We start from the raw sequence: 23,612 nt of genomic DNA, 5'->3' as shown, positions 1-23,612 counted from the left end.
GACGGATAACAGTCCAGCCGGCCAGCTTCACGGTGTCACTTCCTCTGACCGTGACAGCTGAAGGCCCCCCTCCGTCCACCTCCCTCTCCCAGGCCCTCCAGCCAGCGAGAAGTAGTGGGAAAGGTCCATTTCATGTCATTTCATCAAATCCTGGGGGAGTGCCAGGTGTGAGACACCACAGGACAAGTGGATCACTCCCTGAACTGCTTGCCTGGCCCATAGCGGAGGGCAGGAAGGGAGCAGGGGCAGCAGAATACAGTTTTGGTGGACGGTACCACGAAGAGACCTCTCACCGTGTCACACTCCTCCTCCAACGCCTTCAAAGGCTCCCAACTGCCCCAGCATGAAGTCCAAAACCAAACGGCAGTCACATTCACTAAGCAACTACCTTGTCCCAGGCACCACACAGGATGTGTCAAGTGCATTATCTGCAATCCTCAGGCCACCCCACTCAATATCCCGCACATCAGCCCCACTCGAGGGGTGAGAACACCCCGGGTCACAGAGCCTCAGGCGCGTGGCCACGATCACATGGTTTGCAATTGGCAGCCTGAGGGTCCGCACCCAGGTCGGCCCGTGTTCTTTGAGCTTCTCCGTGCTGTGCTGCCTTTGCCCCTCCCTGGCCTGGCGGCGAGAGCAGTCCCCCGCCCCTGACCCCAACCTCCTCTTCCAGTACCACCGCCCTCGTTCCAGCCAAAGGAAGTTACTTTACGGGGAATCAGAGCGCTTCTCAGAATTATAACTTCATAGCTTTTCACAGGACTGAGGATCTCTCCCTCATTAGGAAGGCCCCCAAGGGCAGAGGTCCTGTCTTGCTCATCACTGAACTCCCAGGGCCCTGCCCAGTGCCCAGCACACAGTAAGTGTTCAACCGACTTTCTCAATTACAAGTGAATCCCGGGGCACTTAGGTGGCTCAGTTGGTGGAGCTTCCGGCTCTTGATTTTGGCTCAGGTCATGACCTCACGGTTCATGGGCTTGAGGCCTGCATGTGGCTCTGCGCTGACAGCACAGAGCATGCTTGGGATTCTCTCACTCCCTCTCCCTCTGCCCCTCCGTATCTCTCTCTCTCTCTCTCTCTCTCAAGATAAACTTAAAACAAATTTTTTTAAAGGGAATCCCTCCAGGTAGAAGGTATTTCATCTCTAAATTTCCTCTGCTTTTTCTATAGATCTATATAATCTTCCCACTTCCTACCTTCTATCATAGTTATCAACACACACATACATGTTTCAAGTATTTTAATGCCTCAGGGGCGCCTGGGTGGCTCAGTCAGTTAAGCATCCGACTCTTGGTTTCTGCTCAGGTTATGGTCTCACAGTTTGTGAGTTCGAGCCCCGCATCAGGCTCTGCGCAGGTGGTGAAGCATACGTGGGATTCTCTCTTTCTCTTTCTGCCCCTCTCTGACTCTTGTGTTGTCTCTCTCTTTCTCTCTCTCTCTCTCTCAAAATAAATAAACTTTAAAAAATTAAACAAATGAAGTATTTTAATGCCTCTACTCCAATTTTATAATTGCCTTGCTTCTCAAGGGCAAGTCCCATGTCTTATTAATCTTTGTATCTTAAAACCCCTCACACAGGAAGATATTTGCAAACGACCTGTCAGATAAAGGGTTAGTATCCAAAATCTATAAAGAAGTTATCAAACTCCACACCCAAAAACCAAATAATCCAGTGAAGAAATGGGCAAAAGACATGAATAGACGCTTCTCCAAAGAAGACATCCAGATGGCCAACCGACACATGGAAACATGCTCCACATCACTCATCATCAGGGAAATACAAATCAAAACCACAATGAGATACCACCTCACACCTGTCAGAATGGCTAACATGAACAAGTCAGGCAACAACAGATGTTGGTGAGGATGCGGAGAAAGAGGATCTCTTTTGCATTGTTAGTGGGAATGCAAACTGGTGCAGCCACTATGGAAAACGGTATGGAGGTTCCTGAAAAAATTAAAAATAGAACTACCCTATGACCCAGCAATTGCACTACTAGGTATTTATCCAGGGGATACAGGTGTGGTGTTTCGAAGGGACACAGGCACCCCCATGTTTATAGCAGCACAATCAACGATAGCCAAAGTATGGTAAGAGCCCAAATGTCCATCGATGGATGAATGGATACAGAAGATGTGGTATATATACACAATGGAGTATTACTCAGCAATCAAAAGAATGAAATCTTGCCATTTGCAACTACGTGGATGGAACTGGAGGGTATTATGCTAAGTGAAATTAGTCAGAGATAAGACAAAAGTCATATGACCTCACTCCTATGAGGATTTTGAGACAAAACAGATGGAACATAAGGGAAGGGAAGCAAAAATAATATAAAAACGGGGAGAGGAACAAAACAGAAGCGACTCATAAATATAGAGAACAAACAGAGGGTTACCAGAGGGGTTGTGAGGGGGGGATGTGCTAAATGGGTAAGGGGCATTAAGGAATCTACTCCTGAAATCACTGTTGCACTGTATGCTAACTAATTTGGACGTAAATTAAAAAAAAATTTTGTAATAAATTAATTAATTAATTAATTAAAAAACCCTCACACAGTGAATCCCCTGTCAATCTAAAGGACTCACATACAGTAATCCACTCAGGCTGAGCAGCAAAGAGGTTATGAGTAAAAGACAAGTCACCGTGCCGAAATCCACCCAGCACCCTGCCCATCCAAAGATTTGAAAATGCTCTCAAGTCAGATTCTCTCCTCACCTCGTCCCTGGTGGAAGCAGGGAGGAGATGTGGAGAGCGGTAGGCAAATTTGTGAAGGCAAAATGAAAGCAGGCAGGGAATGAAAGACATGGCTTCCAGACCTGGTTTGGCCACTAGCTTGCTGTGTGGCCTTGGGCAAATCACAGAGCCTCTCTGGACCTTTATTTATTCTGCCCTAAATGAGCATGTTGATAATACATGACTTTACGAGCCCTTCCAGCTCTAACGTTCTGTGACCACCCACACCTGTACGGCCGGTAGAGTGCTAAGAGTACCTTCCTCAACAGGTGGCAAGAAGGATGAACGGGGACCCTCAAGATTCCCCCGCGCTACTATTCCTCAACCCTCAAAAAGAAAAAAAGAAACCTCAGCTAGTGAATCAGCCAGTCAGTCTCCCTCATCAGGATGGATGACGGCCGCGATTTGCATATGGACCTGAAGTAAACAAACGGGGAAAGCAGCTATGGAAATGGATTGTCAATAAAGAACTTCCAGTGAAACCTGAATTTTTTCCCACAAATGTATCTTTTCGCAGATCCAGTTGGGGAGTGTTCAAATTAGCACAACCTGGCCTTAAATACCGTGCAAAACACATAGTAAGCATTTTGCTTTCATTTATGTCGTCAATGGTTTCAATGGGGATGACTCATCCTTCCTCTTTAACACTCTGTTCTAATATGGTTTACTATAAATAATGCAGAGAGAGAGAGGCTGAGGGATTGAACACCAGGCCTCTGCACAGCCAGATCACTGAAGACCCACGTCCCACAGACAATCCCAGGGGTGGCCCTCAGGCAGAGGAAAGGAAAACGCCTCTCTCCACTCTCCAGGTATTCAGGGCACGTAAGACCGTTACAGAAGGGGACTCATGCGTGCTGAGGATGGGCCAGGTGCCAAGCTGGGATTTAATACACAAGCCCCTTTAACCTTCTAGAGCCTTCCCAGGAAACAGAGATTGGGTGCAAATGCAGGCCACCAGCCTCCAAGGCCTACTCCCTTAGAGTGTCAAGACCCAATGCATTCTTTCTAACCCAAGCTACATATCCTGACGGTGGTACATTTTCTAATGACAGAGGCGCCTCTTGGGACCCCAAACTCATAGGAGGTCAAACCACAAAAGCAGAAACACCACAGCAATAAGAGGAATCCGCCCCAGGCCCAGGCAAACGGTGACGGCCGTTGGAAATCACTAGCCCCTTGGCCTTGTTCACCTCCCACTTAAGAAGCGAGGCTGACGTTCACCCTGGGGTGGAGCGGACAAGCACTCTCTGCACACTCTTTCCAGAACCTACCTTCAGAGTCAGACACAGTCATCCAATGTCACCACTCACAATGTTCACCAGATCTGTCATCGAATTATTTTGACCATTTCCAAAAGTCACATCTACTCTCCCAAAGGGCAAGGCAAAAAGAACGTGGCACAGACCTTGGAAAGGATTCCAAAGGAAGATTTCCAAAGTGTTTAGGGCTGTGGCGACATCCCAGGATTATGTGATCACTTACTGGATCTGCAGGCTTCTTTAGAACAGCAGCAGAACCTCACTTAGGTCATTAGCTTATTATCTGGTCTGCGGGCTGCCGGCACAGGGTTAGGACTCTCAGCAATTCGGCAGTGCCCAAAACAAAAGATTTCACGGATTCCCTCCATAGTTTCTCCTCTGGGCCAAAACAGCAGGCTTCTCAAGGGCCTAGTTCATAGCATAACAGTGCCCATTTACAAAGAAGCTCCACTGTGCTACACACTTTACACGGTCTATCCAGACGACCACCTAAAAGGTGTTGATCTCACTTTGTACAGAACAAGGAAATGGGAGCTCAGAAAGGCTAAGTCACCTGTTCAAGGCACAGGGTGAATTCTGGAGCCTGGGTTCTCACCCAGGACACCTCATCCTAAGGCCTCTGCTCCTCCCATCATCACACGGTCCCTAACAAACACCACCCCTAGCCACATCCTGGACAGCCTCTTCCTTGAGTAAGGAAACCTCACCCTGTGCCTCGCAATTCCTGGGCTCTATCTATCTTCAGCATCGCACGGACTTTGTGCCAGCTGTTTTCAACCTCCCGGTATGTCTGTCCCAGCAGATACCCCCTGCTCTAAGCAGCCCCCTCCGTGATGTGCAAACATTACAAGGACATCAAAACAAAGCTATCAGCTGGGTTCCTGGCTTTAGCAGCCAGTCCAAACTCTTTTGTCTGACTCTCAGACAGCTTATTGACTAGGTGATGGGGTCAGAAGTTTGCTTTCCACCTAGGCTCTTCGAGAACAGAGTCCTTGGCTGGAAGAAGGAACTGCAGGGCAGGTGGGGAAAATCCACCCAGTAAAGATTTCAGATTTACCCTGTCAGCAAGGAAAAACGTGCTTACCAGCTGACAGCTTGCCGAAACAAGAAAGGGTTAAGGGAGGAAAGGGTAGGAACCAAAGAAGCAAAAACCACCTACCCCTTTCCCCTCTTGTACTAACACGGGCATGGGCAACCCACTCACTGGAATGTTCTCAGAGACTCTGCATATGTCCACATGAAGGAGAAGGAAAGTAGGGGAGGACAGGAAGCTGATAAGCCGCATGACACATGCGGCTGCATTTTAGAAGATATCTGTTTTCCCGTGTCAGGTGTTTTCACACATCTCCATCCCGATCTGAAAGAGGGTCCTGGCTCCCCACCCAGTCCCTCCGTCCTAACACACACACACCCCTCACCCTGACCCCGACAGTTTATCTTTGCCTATTGGGAAAACTGGCATTTATCGAGTAATCTACTCCTCATATATTGTTAAACAGACCACAGGGGTTATCAGTGGAGTTGATACAGGAAGATAAACAGCAACCTCTTATGCAAATAGCACTGGGAATGGGGGACTGGCCACAGGACAAACATCAGAATTTAGGAGAACATGACTTCTCCCCCGGGGTGCAACGCTAGAAATCGCAGGGTCCTGAAGAAGGTTTTCTGGATGGATTCTCCTCTCCCTTTCTGGCAGGGAGGGGCAGGTGTGCGTGTGTGTAGGTCGAACCTGCTCTGCAAAGACGAGCAGCGACTTCGTGTCTAACAGATCTCCTGTCTGTGACCGCAGGCTTCTCCTTCCTGCCCCAGACACTTCATTTCTCCAGGACTTCAGACCCCCTGGAACGAGCTTTGTTCAGAAAGGGAGAGAATCGTATTCTCCAAGGTGGGAGTGGAGTCAGAGGGTGGAGGGGAAAAAAAAAATGCACGGAAAACCGGGAGTTCTGGGCTCTGAGACATAATCCACACAATCAGGAGACGCTCCCTCCCCGTGGCTCTGCAGATCTGTCTCTCCCTGGCAACAAGCAGGTCCAGGGGGCATCTTCTGAAACCCTTCCCATTATTTTTTTTTTTAATTTTTTTTAACGTTTATTTATTTTTGAGACAGAGAGAGACAGAGCATGAACGGGGGAGGGGCAGAGAGAGAGGGAGACACAGAATCGGAAACAGGCTCCAGGCTCTGAGCCATCAGCCCAGAGCCCCACGCGGGGCTCGAACTCACGGACCGCGAGATCGTGACCTGGCTGAAGTCGGACGCTCAACCGACTGCGCCACCCAGGCGCCCCTCCTTCCCATTATTTTAAGGGCAAACTCACATCAAGAACCCAGAGGTGAGTGGCTCCCCGAGTGACAAAAGAATCGCATTGAGAGGGACAGGGCAATCTGCTTCTCACACCAGGCTGCAGGCTGGGGAGGGGAACCGGGAGAATGACAGAATCCAGGGCTGGCCAGAATGAAAGACTGAATGGAATAGCCTAATTTACACAGGAAGTGAGCACTTACCAGACCCTTCATCTCAACACACAAAACCCTCGGCCATATCTGGAAGCAATTACATCCAGTTAACATGATCTGCTTGCCACTAAAATTAACTGCAAACAGAAAGATTTTTCACTTTTCCAACAGGGGATGCCAAGGTTTGGCCCACACCAGCTACCCCCAAGCCGTCGAATGTGGCTGTTGGGGAGTGTTTAGCAGCTACCCAGCTCACAAAAACAAAACCCACTCTTGTACCTGTCAGGACACAACAAAGTAAAAGAGTGGATAATTATGAAGGGAGGAAGGGGAGGGAGGGGGAGTGAAAACCATCCAGTGCTGGAGATTGAGGAAAGAGGCCAGGCACGCGGGCCCTAAATGGGTCTGCAGCGCTCACGAGTCCAGCCCTGGCTCTCCACACTCAACTTCAAGGGAAGGAAAATGTTTTTAGAGGCGCTCAATTTAGCAGCGTTTCACATTGTTTTTAGGTCCCATCTTTATCCCTTCTGCCAAGGGGACCGGGGGTGGGGGTATGCAGGGAGGTAGACTCGCAAATGTTAGCCAATCCTTAATTTAGCAGAGCATTTAGGGGACAACTGTCACGATTTCACTTCTGCATTGAGCACTTCCCATCCCTACTCCGTGAAAACACCTTCCAAGCAGCCTTCACCTGCTCCGGGAGGGGCAGGAGCCTCTATTTATTTGAGACGTGAGACGTGCACGGTTTTCCATGCAGCGGATGGAGGAGAGAACTTGCCTCCCGTGGGCACGTACACCCCGAAATGGGCCGGCGCCCCATCTCCAAACTCTCCCCCCCCCCCCGCCCTCCCGCCCAGCATCAGCTGCCTTGATGCGCTGACCGCTCCCCGTCCTTTCTCTCTGCACCCAGCCCGCCAACTGGAGAAGAATTTATTTTCCCTGGAGCGACTGTCCATGATGCCAGAGACAGATGGGACAGATTTGCTTTAAACTTCCAAAAGCAGGCATCATCTCCAACCGCTTCCCCGCCACAGGCCCATCATCCCTGGGCCGGTTCACTCCTCTGTCACCAGGGTCCTCTAAAGCAGCAGCAGAGGCCAAGGCAGAAGTAACACATCCATTTGCCAGACGGCTCACAAACCTCTCCTCTCAAAGAGGCAGGCCAAAACTTCCCTCGGGAACCAGGTCAAACCCTGCTCTTCTCCACAAACATCACATTTACAAACGTTACTCGCACGCAGAAGAAGGAACAACTAGGTAATTTTTTTTTTATTCCAAGGCTGTGATGAGGAAGGAAGTCTCCGTAGGTGAGACAGGCCCTCCTTTCCAACTTTTTTAAAAACAACATTACAGGGGCACGTGGGTGGCTCAGTCGGTTGAGCGTCCGACTTCAGCTCAGGTCATGATCTCACGGTTCATGGGTTCAAGCCCAGCATCGGGCTCTGTGCAGACAGCTCAGAGTCTGGAGCCTGCTTCGGACTCTGTGTCTCCCTCTCTCTCCCTCTCTGCCCCTCCCCTGCTCGTGCTCTGTCTCCCTCACTCTCAAAAATAAACATTAAAAAAAATTTTTTAAATAATATGACAATGAGGGAGAAAGAAAGAGGCACATCCTTTCAACGCCGGCCACAGACCATGCCGCCCCAGGGCTGTATATGTCCCGAATGAACCGTCCATGGGTAAGATCAGGACAGCACGATGAAGTCCACATTAGAACTTCCTCTCAGATAGGAGGAAGCGGGTGGTTAGGTATCTCGCCGGAGCCACAGAGCTTCTAAGAGGCAGAGGATAAATTCAAACCCAGGTTCAACCGCAGACCCAACGCCTCCTTCCCAGCTGCCCAGTATGCAGCCAACAGTTCCAGAAACTTCTGACACTACAGCAGTGCAAAAGCCAGCCAATCATCGTCCCCTGAAATCCCCCCTCCCGGGCACAGCCGTGCATGGGGGTCTCTCCTCCACCCACCCCCAGGCTCCACACACCCACAGAGGCACACGCTCAGCTCTGACACTGCACAGCCATCCAGGCATGGAAACGGTTAAGTCGTCCTCACTGAATAAATCAAAAGTTCAAGGCTGCAACATACCACAATGATTCCCTCTTTACATATGACAAGAACCAGAGAGGGGCTGAAATCCCAAGCATCCTGAGCAGGGTCTCCCCGGCCCGCACAGGTTACGCAGCCAGGGTCAGGGCCGCGGACCTTTAGCGGCAACATTCATTTCCTGAACAGGACAAGTTCTCCTGACCATAAAGCTAATAGGAACTTCCTCGCACGGCGAGCTCCGGCTGACAGGGCTACTTGTCACTGGCCACGCAGGAGGAGAGTGCTGGTTCCCATTAGTGGGTTATGATGCCAGGTGCTACTAATAAGGTACATCGGCAAGAAACAAGAGCCTGCTAAGTTGTCTCTCCAACTCTGGAAGTAATCAGGCCCGGCCTTCGGGGTTGGGGAGGGGCCTTATTTCAAGAAAGGGTTGGGGAGAGGGGAGGGTTGAGCCACAGTAGACCCCGACAGCATCTAACCTGCTCGACGGCTAAAATAAATACGTTTCAAACAATCCCTCTGCATTTCCCCCAACTACCATAAAAGACTCCCCCACATTAACACTAATAATGTTCCCCACGCCCCGCACTCCAGGCCTGACGGATCACCGAGGGCCGTTACGGTCAGCCACATCTGCTTCTCACTATGGCAAAGAGAGTCGTGCCAACACGTTTAATGGCATTAAGATCACAACCCTCAGCTAATCCACTTAGAAGCAGACACTGGGCCAGGGTGGCAGGGGGCTCAGCGAGAGAGCGGCCCCCTTGTCAGGCTGGGGTCACAAAAGAAGCGGGAAGGCAGGGAGGCGGCCCCACATGGGAGTCCCTGCTGCGTGCTTTATGTTACCTGGTACCTCGTTTAACATGTTTAAAACCGCACTGGGAGGTAAAGGACTGAGCTCACTTCAGAGGAGAAGAGCCTGATGATTTGGACAGGTGAATTCATCTGTCTAAATTCACAAGGGAGCACCAACCTCCACACCCACGTCTACCTGATGTCACACCTTGTCCCCTACAAACACGGCGGTCTGGCAGTGTGTCTGTCTTGCTCTTGACACGCCTGGTGGTGGTGACCTGTGTACGTGTAACACCCAGTCCTTACTTATGATTTCTGCGGAATCGAAACGGCCCAAAAGGGGCACCTGGCTGGCTCAGTCAGAAAAGCGAGTGTGCAACTGTTGATCTCGGGGTCATGAGTTTGAGTCCCGTGTTGGGTACAGAGATTACTTAAATAAATAAACAGACTTAGAATAAAGGAATAATAAGTTAAAAATAAAAAATGGCCAGAGGCACCTGGGTGGCGGAGTCGGTTAAGCATCCAACTCTGGATTTCAGCTCGGGCCACGATCTCAGGGTTCACGAGACCGAGCCTCGCGTCAGGATCTGCACAGACAGCACAAAGCCTGCTTGGGATTCTCTCTCCCTCTCTCTCTGCCCCCTCGCCCCCTCTCAAAAGTAGATAAATAAACATTTAAAACATTTTCTTTTAATTACTAACAACAGTAAATGGCCCAAAAGTGGGGAGAAGTCTAAGAAACAATTCTAACTGGCCCACAATTTCTCCTCTTCATCAAAATTTCTGTGACCAGGGATGCCCCCACTCTTTCGGGAAGTCCTTCCTCCTAGCTAACTTGGGTTCCTCCTACTGCAAAGCTGGACACAATCCATTCCTGCCGAAGGAAATGGGAGTCTTGAGGTCAGAGTCGACAGCCAGCTAGGGTTCTGGCGAGTTTCCAGCCGAAGTTTCCATACTGACAATAAAGTACCGAGTCCCCTGCTTGCACAGCTGCAGAGATAACCCTCACGTAGGCAAAACCCAACCATAGTTTTTCCAGACTGAGCCAGCATAATAAGGACACTGGGGCTTTTAAGGGGAAACAGTAGAAAGGGGAATTTCTGATTATGCTGGCATGAAATTAACAGCATGGAATTTTTATTTTTGTAAGTGGGTTTCTTTTTCTCTCCCATTTTCTGTTTTTTTGAGTCAGCACAAAGGGCCCCCATCACCAGAAGCTGGTCTCTCCGGGTCGGTAAGAGATGATGCAGGATGAAGTTCTCCTGGCACTTGTGTGGCCCCGACCCCCGAAGACCTGAACCCTCTGAAGCAAACAGCGCCCTCGCTACTTTCCTCCTCGCGAGCCACCAGAGGGGACCGAGCGATGAGCCCCCCGGTCACCGACGGCAGGAAACACAGACCCGGTCCTTCCTGATCCCTCCTTCCCTTCTGATTCCATCAGGGGCTGCCGGTCCAAGCAGGACATTATAGGAAAAACAGTGAAGCTCAAAGCCCTGAGCACAAGCCCTGGCCCCACCATGGACACATCCATTGACCTCTCGTGCTCCCCTCTGCCCATCAGGGAATTCACAACTAATGTCCCCCTTACAAGGCAGCCAGAGCACGTGAGAGTCTGCCTCTGAATGCTCTGAGCACAGAACCTGGTAAGTACCAAGCCCCGAAAATGCCGTTTGCCAAACCCACCATCAGAAGCATCCTGCACTGGCAGTGGGGTCAGGGAGGAGCTCTGGAAGGCCCGGCCACCACAAGCCCAGCCTTCCCTCAGTAAAGTGGGGCCTGTGCTCCTTGTCTGTGCCTCGACCACAGCGATGTGCTCGGCGGGCCACACGCACGGGCTCTCGGGTACTGGGTGAGCCTGCCTGGCAATTGGAACTGAGGCCGGTGGAGTGGTGCCCAGCTAAATTTAAATGAGAACTGGAATGACTCATCAGGCTTCAGGTCAATGGGACAAAGAGTACCCTGGCCACCAGGGTACAAGGAGATCAGCTTCTGGGATGGGCGGGGGGGGGGGGGGGGGGCACGGAATGCACGTGCTCACGGTCGTCAGCCCCACATGGTGTCTGAGCCGCAGTTTTTATCAAACGCCTCGGGGGGAAAACAGGACCTGGCCGAACACAAACACAGTTCCTACCCTGCACTGCCTGTGTGCCCCGTTTCACAACAACAGCAATAAAAACACAACAGCAAACATGTAGGGAACACTCACTTCGTGCTACTGTTCCTTGCATTTGACGTGTATTTGCTGATTAATCCTTGTAACAACCCAGTGGACAGGTTCTGTCATTATTCCCCTCTTACCAGGGAGCAAACAGGCACAGAGAGGTTAGGTAACATCACCCCGGTCACGCAGCTGGTGAGCGGTAAAATCAGGATCCTGGCCCAGATAAGTCTGATTTGCTCAAAACGCACATTCACCGTGAGTAAAACATCAGAGGGTAAGGCAGTGGGGTTGCTATGGTCAATTTTTCTTTCTGCCAAAATAACTGCCATTGAGTCACGGCTTCCACCTAATGCCGCTGAAACAGAACCTGAGAACACCTTCTGTTATTGAGGAATGTTCTGGAACCCTCCAACAGGCACACTGAGGCACACCTGCATTCATTTATCAAGATTCTTAGCTCTCACCCTTGGGCTTTCAGATAGACTGGTTTTAAAGTCATTTATTTTAAAAAAAAATTAAAACTGATTGGAAACGTTTGCCTCCTGAATTAGCAAGAAAGCAAAGAGTTGTGAATGGAGTTTGATTTTAACAGTTTAGGATAATCACTATTTTAAAGATTCATAGAGTTCCTAGAACAAGCAGAAGGAAAACGTGTGGCTGAGCTGAACACTCTTCCTCTCCCTCCAGCAATTAGCAGCTCCATCCAACAGTGACAGCAAACGTAAATGGGACTTTTCGCACGGAGACGAAAGACGCAGTCACTTGCCTCCACTGGAAATAAAACAGAAGAAATCGTCTTCAAAATTTCCCAGAGTGCCATCTAGATCCCAGACGACTCCACAACCCTACGCGAGTAAAAGTTTTAAAAAACAAAGGGCGGACAGAATCAAATCAAAGAGACCCCCGCCTATTTCAGCTGGCTGACTGCCAGCCCAGATTCCAAAACAGAGCAAAATTCAATCAGCCAAAAGGACTTCACGAGAATGTGAGTGAGTACGCACGGAAGGGGCAGAACTCAACAATCCAGAAAGAGCTCATCCAAGCACCTAGTTCTACAAACTAAGGGATGAGCCTCCAGATGAGAGAGAGACCAACAGTGGTCTCACGGCCAAAACCCGTGGAACAGAGGCTAGAGGCCCGGTCCACGCCCCAGCCCCGCACAATGCCACGAAGCCTCCTGCCATCCTCCGAACTTCACAGCTAACGACTTCTCCAAAGGAAGACCTCTAGGAGTACAGGAGGTTATAATCGCTAAGTCATTCATCATCCCCCAAAAGGCCACTTCCTGGAAATAGAAATGGATTCGGAAAGGATTGGGGCAAATCTGTGAATGACAGAACAACCATAAATAGCTACTCAGAGAAGTCGGGCTCTGCCTGACCTTTAGGATCGACGTCAAGGAAGATGGCCACAGCCTCCAACGGTGGTATCTTCGGGATGGTGTTGGCACCCAGAGACTAGGTCAGATGGATCTGACCCAGAACGGCAATGCCCATGTGCTTATATGGCCTGGCGCAAAGTACCCAGGACTGGGAATCAGAAGGCCAGTTGGGCTCCTGACTCTATCCATTTATAGCTTCGTGACCTTGGCCAAGTCACTTACTGGCTCCAAAGCTCAGTTTCCTCGTCTGCAAGTTGGGGCTGAAAATGGTCCACAGTCCCACTAGATTACCCAAAACCCTTGGGTGCTTCAGAAATCCAAACTGTTCAGATTTCAGAAAGGTACTACGGGTCCTATGGTATTCGCCAGTCCCAGAGGAGTCTAAGGAAGCACTCTGTAATCAAACACATTAATATTTTTGCAGCAAAACATATGAATATTCAAAGCAGGTGGGATAAATATAGCCTCACATCAGTTCAGATCAGGTTTTGCCACTAAATGAGTTGCACAAAACCTTTCAGCTTTCAGGGCTTCTCTGACTTTACATTCACAGATATGGAATGACGGACCTGTACCCACTTAGGGGAGGCTGTGGGGCTGAGAAAATCATTAAAAGTGCTTTGCAAAGAAGAAAGTGGTACAGCTGATAAACGACACGGTTAGTGTTACGGCTGCGTCACCAGCAGAGTTTGGTGTGACCTCAGAGGTGCCTGAAGCACCGGCAGAAGGATGAAAGGCGACCAAGAGTTAAAGGCAACCGCTAAACTCCCCAAAGTGGCCGAAACCAAGGTCAACAGCTGCTGGCCCTCCACATGGTCAACCACTGAAAACAGAACAACTGGTCACCTGAGACAGACCGAGGCAAAGAGCCAGGCCAAATCTGTCATCTCAACTATGTGGCTCAGGCACCCTAGAGCTGGCCCCAAGAAGCCTCCGGGAAGGGCTGCACACGCATGTCCAGGGAGCTGGCTGAGATCACTTCTTGTGTTTCCTGAGCATCTCTTCGAGACCCAGGCTGGAGTTCCTTCTGTGCACGTGCAAGAGATCCCCTCTAGCTGGTCTAAGGGTCTGCTGTAGAAGGTCCAGAGGCCCCTGGCAAACCAGACCCCGCACTCTGATTCTGCAGCACTCAATTCAGAAACATATTCAGAGAAGGCTGTGGGAGCCTGGGGAGGCTGAGGGCTATGAATGAAGCCTGGGTTCACACCTAAGTCGACCACACTGCCCCCTGTAATCTTATCAACACGGGTATAGAACTCTGAGAAAGAGTAGGTGCACCTGGCCCAGGTGAGCTGATGCCTACATCAGATCCAGATAAGCCTTCACGCAGAACAGCTCCAGCCCTTCAGAGACAGAGAGAGAAAGGAGAGAGATGAACATAGAGGGCAGGCCAATCCCAATCTTCCAGAAGCGTGCTGTGACCCTGCCTCCCTCAGATACCGTCCCCTGTGATGTGAGCACAGTGGAGGAGGTTGTAGTATCCAGACCTTTCTCCTGCATCTGCACAGAGAATGCTGCTGGTCTTTGGGCGTGCTGTCCTTCTGGATCCTCCAGGTAAGTAAGCCCCATTTAATTTACGGAAGGAGGGTCTTTGTCCAGTGTCTCCATCAGCCTGCGACTACAGAGGATACTGCCTGCGCAGGGACCCATTGCAGGGACTACGACTTCGCTGCTCTGTCTGCGCGGGTCACGCCAACAGGCTCTCTCTCATCAGCCTGGGACGGAGGGACCCTAGTGGCAGGATTCACACCAGGCTCTCTCCCTCCTGCACCACTTCGCAGCCCACCCCACCTCCTGCCTCTCCATGCCCTTCACGACCACGGGCAGCACACAGGCAACAGTTAACTGCTGGGTACTCAACCTTCAGCAACACTTTAGTCTTTGGCTTAAAAGTAAAATAAAATAAAACCTGTCGCTTGCTACTTTGTCACGTTCATCACTGCTATGTTTCCAGTCAATTGCACAGCCTCCCAACCAAACCTCCCCCTCTGATTGTTGTGTCTCGTCCTTTTGTTTGTACTAGTGGTTGTGAGAAACAGGAAAGTAGCACCCGCACCCAGGACCTTGGAGGGAGAGAGGAAAAGCCTCCCCCAAAGTACATCTCATCAGGAGCCAACGGGCGGCTAGGGGGAGCAAGGGCCTAGAAGCCGCAGGAACATTTTCTCCCCTTCCCGCTTTCTTCAGTCCTCACAGCTTTCCACCCGGGTCACTGTCCTCAGCTCTAGGTTCTCAGGCTGCACCAACTTCCTTTCCACCCTCAGTCAAAAGCCCATTTGCCGTGTCAGCAGCCCACAGCTGAGGATCCCTGGACCAGTGCCTTGCCGTCATAAGTTCCCAGGGACAGGGACATTCTCTGCACCGCCTTGCGGCCAGCACAGCCCCAGTGGAAGGCAGCGCTGTGGATACTACACTCTAGAATTCTAGAAGCCAAGGGAGGCAATGTGGAGACCTGAACAAGATGGGGGACCAGCAGGTCGGTCCGTCACCAGCACACAGTGTCACTCACTGCTCTCTGGGGATTTCTAGATGTTCCTTCGTCAATTCAGCCCCACGCTGTGCAGACCATCTCCATTTTTAACAATAAAACAAAACTCAGAAAGGTTACATAACTATCCCACGCTCTCCCGGGGAGACGCGGCTAGGTCCACAGCCAGGCCTCCGCCTCTCCCCAAGAGGACAGAGGGTCCCACAGAATGGGAGCCTGGACGGACCTCCTGGGAGAGTGGGATCTTCTGTGGCCCTCCCAGAAAAAGACGCCATCAGGACCAGAGGAGAGCCAGACCCAAAAGAACTTTCCACCAGACCCCGTTTCTCATCGCACCTATCTGAAATAATCGACATCCGGAGAAGATGAGAAATCTATCTGGTCAAGTTTGGGGAGGGGGGTTTCCTCTCTAGGAAAGTTTGAGCAGACACTAACACATCCTCGGTCTATTTCTGGGTGGTGCAAACATCGAGAAGATACACTCAGCGGCGGTTATTTTTCGCACCCACCGGAAAAACTCGGCTACGGTTGGTTCAGCGGCACTTTCCGCAAGGTAGGTCTCAGAGCCACGGATCAAGCAGAGGCGTGGGAGCAGGTTCCGGCTGGTGTCGGGTAATCGCTGACCCCCAGGTGCCTGCCCGGCCCCCACACCCTCTCACTCACATGCCCTCCCGTACCTGAGCGGGCAACAGAGCAACAAGGAACGGGTGGAGGAAGACAGTTGCTCAAGAACCCACCCCAGATCAGCCAAACAGCGGGCAAGAGGGTGTGTAGGAAATGTTACCATGGATGACTACCAAACTGGATTTCCTGACACCATTCACCTGACCCAGGGACCAGAGGATAAAATGATGGATAGATTCATCACAGCAGGTGCAAGTGAAAACCAAACCCACTACTGATCCTGCCCATGTTTACTCTACTCACGAGCAATTCTCAAAACCCTGTGTTCTGTAGACAATACCCTCTTCAGCACGGAGCGACTCCAAGAGGCAGCAAAGTACAAGGAGGCTAAGACCTGAATTCGAATCCAACCCTGTCTCTTACTCTGTGTGACTCTGGGAAAAGGTCTTAGCATCCTCCTACATGAAAGAAGAACATCCCCACCTCAGGGGACTGCTGTAACAAAAATGGGACTCCACGTAAAGCATTTAGTATTGAACCAGGCAGGTCATAAAAGCTCAACGTACGGTCATTTCATAGAGAAAGTGACAGGAGCCAGAGGGGAGCCAATGCTAGCCTGAAGTCGCATTCCATTCAATGTGAGCAGAGATGGAATAAGAGTAAGACGGCTGGCTGCAAAACTAAGACTCTCATACCCATCCTTCCCTCTTGAATTTAAATCAACTCCCTCTAAATGTGCTGGCAAAGGGCAGAGAATGAGCAGGGAAAGGAAACAACATCCCTGGTGAGAAACGTTCACCAGGCATGGCTCACATGGTTTATGTAGCATCCAGCCCCCGCCCCCCGTGCCCTCCCCACACTCCGGAGCTGTGGGGACCACAGTCTGGGGACCTGGGGACCTATGTGCCTGAAACCCAGCAACGTGGCCAGATCCAGGTCACAGGAGACCTTCTCCCCCAATCCCACTTCTCCTCTTCCTCCAGTTTATCAGTCACTCCAGGCAAAGGGGACCAGACCCAACAGGAGAAAAATCAAAAAGGAGCCCGGAAGCAAAAGGAGAGAAAAGAGCCTGGTAAGAGTCTGGGCCCGTGAGTTCCCCAACACTTAGGAAACACCCAAGGCCCCTCTCACCACATTTGAGACTGTGCCCTCCCCTCCCCTCCCCCCACCCCCCCACGCCCTGGGACTTAGAAACTAAGTGTCTTTTCACAAAGAGCAGGGAGGACAAGGGGCCAGGCCCCAGGGCTAGGGGTAGCTGGGCACGAAGGCACAAAGGCAGGGTGTCGGGAGCCAGAAGCCTGGGGCTGGGCTGCGGGCTACGGGGCTACAGAGGGCCCTACCTGTGCTGTTCCACGGCCTCGTTGTCAGGAAGCTCCACCCCACACACACTGCACTGCTCCCCGATGGTCCGGCTCTCCGACTTCATGCCCACAGCCAGCTCCCCCAGCTTGCTGAACAGCTCCCTCTGGATGAAGCCCTGGGGCAGCAGCCCCCCGTAGGTGCTGAAGTCCATGGACACGGCCAGGGCAGGCTGCACGTGGAGGCCAGAAGTCACTGAAGACGGCATGCTCAGCACGGCGTCGGCCTTGTGGTTGGGCAACACAGAATAGATGCCCAGATGTTTCTCGGCCGGGGGCGCAGGGTGCTCCGGTCGGCCGGGGGGAGCCTGGGCAGCCTCGACCGGGGGCGGCAGCTGCTCGGCGCTCTCCTCGCGCCCATAATGCAGCTCCCGAGCGCTGGTGATGACGCTGCTGCGAGTTGGGGTCCCGGGCCCTTCTTTGCTCCTCTCCTCAACCTTGTCCCCGACCGCGCCCACCATGCTGGACTCGGTGGCCCCAGGGCTGTCCTGGCCAGGCACCTCATCCACCTGCATCATCTCCGTCTTCACCTCGGCCACCCCACCGTGCCTGCCACCCCCGGCCAGAGCTGGCTCCTCAGGCCCTACGGGAGGCCGAAGAGTTCCCTGCAGGAGAGACTGTCCTATGGTCATCAAACTGTCCACTGCAGCCTTGGTGGGACTCATGGCCGAGAGACCAAATGAGCTGGAGACGGAAGGGCTCTGGTCCACCATGGGTCCAGGGAGGCTCTGAGCAGCCACACTGGCGTACCCACTCCCCTCGCTGGAATGCTTCGAGATGAAGATGTTCTTGAGGTACCGAGCTTTGCGGTCCTCCTCCTCCTCGGCTGCGCCGTCCGCCATGGTGGCCTCCGTATCATTGTCGTCTGAGGCCTGGATGGTCTCCAGGATCTTCAGGCACTGCTCCTCCAGGTACTCGATCTCTAGGATCTCGGCTGCATACAGTAGGTCATCCAGGTCCTCCGCCTTGGCTTGCAGTGTGGCCGTGTACGCATACTCCAGAATCTGCTGGAAGGTCTTTGGCGAGAGGAAGTCCAGAGTATAGTGCTGGCTGTTGCGGTGGAAGAGGATCTCAAACATCTTGCTGGTGCAGGCCAGCACGGTCCGGTGGGCATGGAACTCCTGGCTGTCCACCATGATGACCACATCGCACAGCGTCCCGGCCAGACGCATCTGGTTGGCCTTGCACAGGAGCCCCGTGGGGTGGCTGGGGTTCTGCAGCTGGATCATGCCCATCTTTGTCAGATCCATGGTGCTCCCCTCGGCTCAGGCATGAGGCTCTCTTTCCTTCCTGGCTCTGCGTGACGGGGCTGGGTGGGTTTCCTGGGCCAACCGAGAGGGCTGGAGGGGACGGGGCGGGTGGAGGGATGAGAAAAGAAACCAGAGAACGAAACACAGGTTAGCGTCCTTCAAAGTAACAACTCAACACAGAACCCCCATAAGCACCCCCCACCCCCCACCTTGAGACAGCCTTGGTGAATTTAACGGAAAGAAGGGGAGGAAGCTTCCTAGAACTCTGCACATCTGCCTTTACAAGCCCGGGTACGAAGAGGGTAAAGACCAGGTTCTGCCACAGCATCTGCGTCATTCGCTGCTCTGTGACATCTGTTAGATGAGCTGAGACGAAGTCCTAGGAGTCCTGGGCTTGCTTTGCATGGGAGAACGAGGGGCTCCTGCACGTGGGCAATGTGCATTAGGAGGAAGTGCCCAGTGCAGAGGTTGACCCCTTCCTTCGGCCAACTAAAGTGACCAATCTTACTCTGAACCCCCTGTGCAGTAAACCTCATCTTCTAAACAAAGTTTTTCTAAATCCTGCCTCACTGTGGCAACGGGAGGAACACGGACAGGCCCACCTGGAGCCGGCAGCCTATAGTCCCGGCCCCCACAAATCTGCAAGCAAGGGCTCTCTGCTGGCCCATCTCACGGCCAGCCAATGCCTCCTAGGCCTCTGCCCTTCCTCTCTTCTCAGGGCTGCAAGGGATAGACACACCTCCACCCTGACCCCCTCCTTAGGCAACAACAGGAACACACACACACACACACCCCACACTAGCCTGGCTTACTTCCACCCTTAGGTGCCTCAGAGCTACTGGAGACGCAATCCGAAACCTGCACTGTGCCTGTGCACATACTCATAAGAGATGCCGCACCTACCTCCTGCCCACAGGTGCCGAGTGGACGAGAGGATCTACAAAACGTAGGAAAATGGGTCACGAAAGACCTAGAGAGAGAGAGATCATAGGAAATGTGCACCCCTATAGCCAGGAGTGCACGTGCAAAGTACATGAACTCCAAGTGTGTCCAGAGACTCCCAGGTCCTGTGCCCACAACACCAATTGATGCTTGGACGCTGCATGAAGGCACCAGAAGTGATGCTGGCACCACCATCTACTATGTGAGTTACTACCAGTATGAAAAGAGCGCAGGCTGGGAGACAAAGGCCTCTCCCAAGCCTCCTTTTGGGTCAGTAACAGGGCTCTGGGACTCCCTAACCGGCTTAAAGTGTTAGAAAGACCTCACCCAGATCCAGGTGTCCCTCAGTCTATGCCTTGCCGAGGCCAACACTGCAGTGAAACCAACTGGAAGCACAGCACAGGCTCTCCCTGGCTCTTCAAACGCTGTTTGCCTCCGCCCCCAAAAGGAGCCCTATTGGCTCCGGAGCCAGAAATCTCACGCAGAAAGGGTTAACAAGACGGCTAGTAAAGACGCTTTTGCTGCCCTCCATGGGGTGGGGAGTAAGGCCGTCAAGAGTGGAACTGCCACTCACCGGCGCCTTGCCACCGTGCGCCTTCCTGCAGACCTAAGGGCTTCGGAGAACTAGGACGGGCGATGGAAAGAATGGAAGCTGAGCTACCCGAATTCCTTCCCCAAAGCAAGCGCCCTAAGTTCTGCGAGCAATCGGGGTGCTCTCGGTCAGCCGACCCCCACCCATGGCTCGGCGCCCGCGCTTGTGCGGGCGCTGGCTGCAGCGCCCAGCGCGGCGGCGCGAGGGAACGCCGGCGCTAACCCGCAGGAGCTCTGGGGATCGATCCCGCTCTCACACGCCCCCAGTCCCAGCCACCCCCACGGAGACTTGGAAGCGACTTCTGCAAAGTTGGGGAAGCAACTTTTCCCGGGGAGCCGGACGGCAGGGGAGGAGGGAAAAAAAAAAAAAAAAAAGGAGCCGGGTTAAGGAGGAGGAAAAGCAAAAGAGACCCGGACGAAAGGCGAGAGTCCGGGCGGGCTGGACGCCTGGGCGAGAGCGCGAGGAGGCGGACCCGCCCCGCCGCGAAGGGGAAGCACAAAAGCCCGACAGCGAGTTGTGGTGGAAGGAAAGGCGAGAAGGGATCTGCCCGCCCTCCCTCTCCGCCCCAGGGCCGTGACCCCCGGCAGCGACAGGCAGGGCGCCCAACCCCGGCACGCTGCGAGCGTCCCGGGGAGCGGGCCAGTGAGTCGCCGCACCGCGCGTCCGTGCGTTCCAGTGGGTCCGCGGGCGGGCGAGACGGTGCGCATTTCGAGCGCATGCGGGAGCGTTCGAGAGGCTGTGCGAGCGAGCCGCCGGCGCGCCAGGTTGGGGAACGCATCCCGAATGCATCAGGTGCAGAGCCGAGGCACCCACCGAGCGCGGCTGGGCGCACAGCGAGCTCCGGTGCCACGGCCGGTCCTGCCGAGAGCCGAGGAGGGCCCGGAGCCCAGGAGACCCTCTGGGACTCCGCCACGGCCGCCCCTCCCCCCCCCCAAAACGGGTGGGGAGTCAAGTCCAATCCAGAAAAAAGCCCACCACGTTTTTCAAAGAGAAAGAAAACCCAAGTGAATCCGAGTCCTGCTCCCCTCCTCCTCCAGATCCACTCCTCGGATCCTAGCTTCCCAGCCGGCGGGCGAATAAACACAAATAAACCACAACCCTATCGCGCCCGCGCACCGGTCCGCATACATATGAGCACCCACCGGCTCCCCGCTCCTCCGCCGGCCGCTGGTCGTACAAAGCCTCCGGTTCCCCAACCCTCCGCTCGCGCCCTCAGCCTCCGCAGACCGCTCTGCCCCCCACCTCTCGCCCCGACCCTGCCCTAGGGCGGAAGGGTCGGGGAGGCAGCTGCGCCCAAGCTGACAGCCGGGGCTCCACTTCTAGCCGACCCCCAACCGGCGGTGGCGACGGCTGCCGCCGCAGGAAAGGAACAAGCCAAATAAAATAAGGCACGAGCCCAGCGGCCGAGTGGCCGAAGGGAGCGCGCCCCTCGGACCTCTCCAGCCCCGGGGCGCCCCGGCGCGCGCCTACGGCTGGGCGGTGCGCCTCTCCCGGGCCCCTCACTCACCGCTGCCGAGCCGGGCGCTGGGGGTGGGTGTGGGGGCGGGGGGGGGGGGGGGGGCGGGGTGTGCCTGTGTCGGGGAAGGGTGTTGCTGGGAACTGTTGCTCTCGGTATCACGGCGGCAGCGGCGGCATCGCCCGGCAGTTCGCAGTACCCGCTCTCATCGCCCTCAACTCCTCTCTGCTGCGAGGTTAGCAAATCACCACCGGCTGCGGCGCCTCCGCCGCGTCCCACGTCAACGCCGAGCCCCCTCCCCTGCGAGGCCCCGGCGCCTCTCCATCTTTAGTGCTGGCGGCCGAACCCGGCTCGCTGCCCACAGCTGCCCCCCTTCCCTCCCCCCTCCCGCGCCGTCCCCGGGCTCAGCCCGCCCACCCCGCCCCCCCGCACTGGCCGAGCCCGCGCGCGCTCCCCGCCCCACCCCTCCCCTCCGTTCCGCCGCCTCCCCTCCCCTCCCGTCTCCGCGCGCCGCGCTCCGGGCTTCGCCTGACATCTAGCTGCTGCTGGGGCGCCGGCGGCTGCCGCTCACCGGCCCAGCGGAGAGGGAAGAAGGAGCTCGCGGAGACAGCAGTGTCGGGGACTCGGAATCCTTGGCGGGGGCAATGGAGGTGAGGGGCGAGGAGCAGCCCCCACCTTCGACCCCAGGTTTTTAATTTCCTTTGGACGCGGGTTTTGTTCTTCCCTGCTGCCCCGGGCGCGGAGTGTCGTCCCCGGCTCCGGTGTTTGCCCGGATTCAGTGTGTGTCATCTCGCCTTTCACTTTTCTCCGGGCTCGGGGCTGCATCCCCTGTACCCCGACATCAGTTGCAGAAGGGCCCTTTCTCAGCCGAGCCCAGGCCTTCTGTGTCTCCAGCCACTGAGCAGCCCGCTTGCGAGAAGTCTCCAGGCGCAGTTCCCAGGCCCTGGTGAGCCTGGTGCCAGGGGGATCCGCGGAGATCAGTCGTCGAAGGGAGACCCCTCCCGCATTTTAGCTGTCGCCATCCCCGGAGGCCGAGGTCGTGAGGCCCCCTCCCAGTCTTGAGCATCCCTTGGGCTTTGCCCTCCTGGGAATCGGTTGGAAACAGTTCCCAACAACTGCTGCCCGCTCAGCGCAAAGTCTTCAGGGGGCGAGTGAAAGCTTGAAGAAGCTTAGAGCCCCCCTCCCCCCCCCCCCGCAGGGGGCGCCTCCTCTTCGCGGCCCGCTCCAATGGCGGGGGCGGTGAAATTCCCAAACCCGGGGTAGAGCAACCAGATGAAATCTGTCTTTCCTCCGGCGCGCCAGAGTCCCCTCTCCCCTCCCCCACCCCCCCTCAACCCCCGCAGTTTCTCTGGACTTGGCGAAAGTAGGGGGCACGAGGTGGGAAGCTCTCTTCTGGACACCAGCCTTTGAGGCCCAGTAAAGTCCGGGATCTTGGGAGTGAAGGTGGTGGTGGAGAGCGCCCTCCTTGGGTCTCCGGACAGTCAGCCTTGGAGGTCAAACAGTCTTAGCAACGCGGGGCTTACGTGCCAGAGACCGGTCCCCACACTCCGTCCCCGAGGCGCCGGCGGGTCAAAGTCAAAGGTTTGCGCTGGACTCACACATAATCGCATTCCTATGCTTGCCTCTGGTACTGTCCCAGACCTAAAGTCAGGCCCGAAGGACTGTAGGGTCATGGAAGGTGGCAGACACCAACTAGAAGCAAAAATCTGCTTCTGGGCAGCTGAAGGCCAGAATTGGAAGTGCTCAGTGTTAGCTAGAGTGCTGAGCCAATTCCATCCCTGCGAGTATGCTCCTGTCTCTTCCTAGCAGGGAAAGTGCTCAGCCCTGCAGGAGTCAGGAGAGAAGAAGGCAGAGAAGCACCCTTGGGGGTGAAGGGAGGCAGCCAGTTACCCTCTGATAGCAGTGAATAGAGCAACGTCCAACCCAACCCTGGAAAAGCCTGGTCCCTGGGTGTTCATTTTGATTAACAATAAAGAGCAATAATTCCTGTTTACAAACTGTTTTCTCTAGCTAAGGTCTGCACTGTCTGCGAGGGGAAAGAGACTTAAAGAACTGGTCTGCAGGGAGA

The 23,612-nt window shown here is 54.1% G+C and overlaps 1 protein-coding gene across 6 annotated transcripts in view; it reads right to left on the bottom strand.

The window, feature by feature from the left end:
• ZBTB16 (zinc finger and BTB domain containing 16) overlaps positions 1–22,757 on the bottom strand; it is a 197,064-nt gene extending 174,307 nt beyond the window's left edge. The window contains exons 1-3 of one of the 6 annotated variants that reach the window (XM_040483068.1): positions 21,596–21,940; positions 19,458–19,524; positions 17,287–18,644 (exon numbers count right to left, since the gene is read on the bottom strand). In XM_040483068.1, coding sequence (XP_040339002.1) covers positions 17,287–18,554 — 1,268 coding nt within the window. In that variant the 5' untranslated portion in view covers positions 18,555–18,644; positions 19,458–19,524; positions 21,596–21,940. Of the gene's footprint in view, positions 1–17,286; positions 18,645–19,457; positions 20,638–21,230; positions 21,537–21,595; positions 21,941–22,219 lie in introns of those variants that run through there. The other 5 variants (XM_040483069.1, XM_040483070.1, XM_040483065.1 and 2 more) reach the window with 5 other exon arrangements.
• Between the last annotated feature and the right edge of the window lie 855 nt (positions 22,758–23,612).

This window comes from Herpailurus yagouaroundi, unplaced genomic scaffold (genome assembly GCF_014898765.1).
Source record: "Herpailurus yagouaroundi ecotype Mexico unplaced genomic scaffold, PumYag 161, whole genome shotgun sequence".
Classification (NCBI taxonomy): domain Eukaryota; kingdom Metazoa; phylum Chordata; class Mammalia; order Carnivora; family Felidae; genus Herpailurus; species Herpailurus yagouaroundi.
The sequence above is the reverse complement of the archived record's forward strand: the minus strand, read 5'-3'. Positions and strand labels throughout refer to the sequence as shown.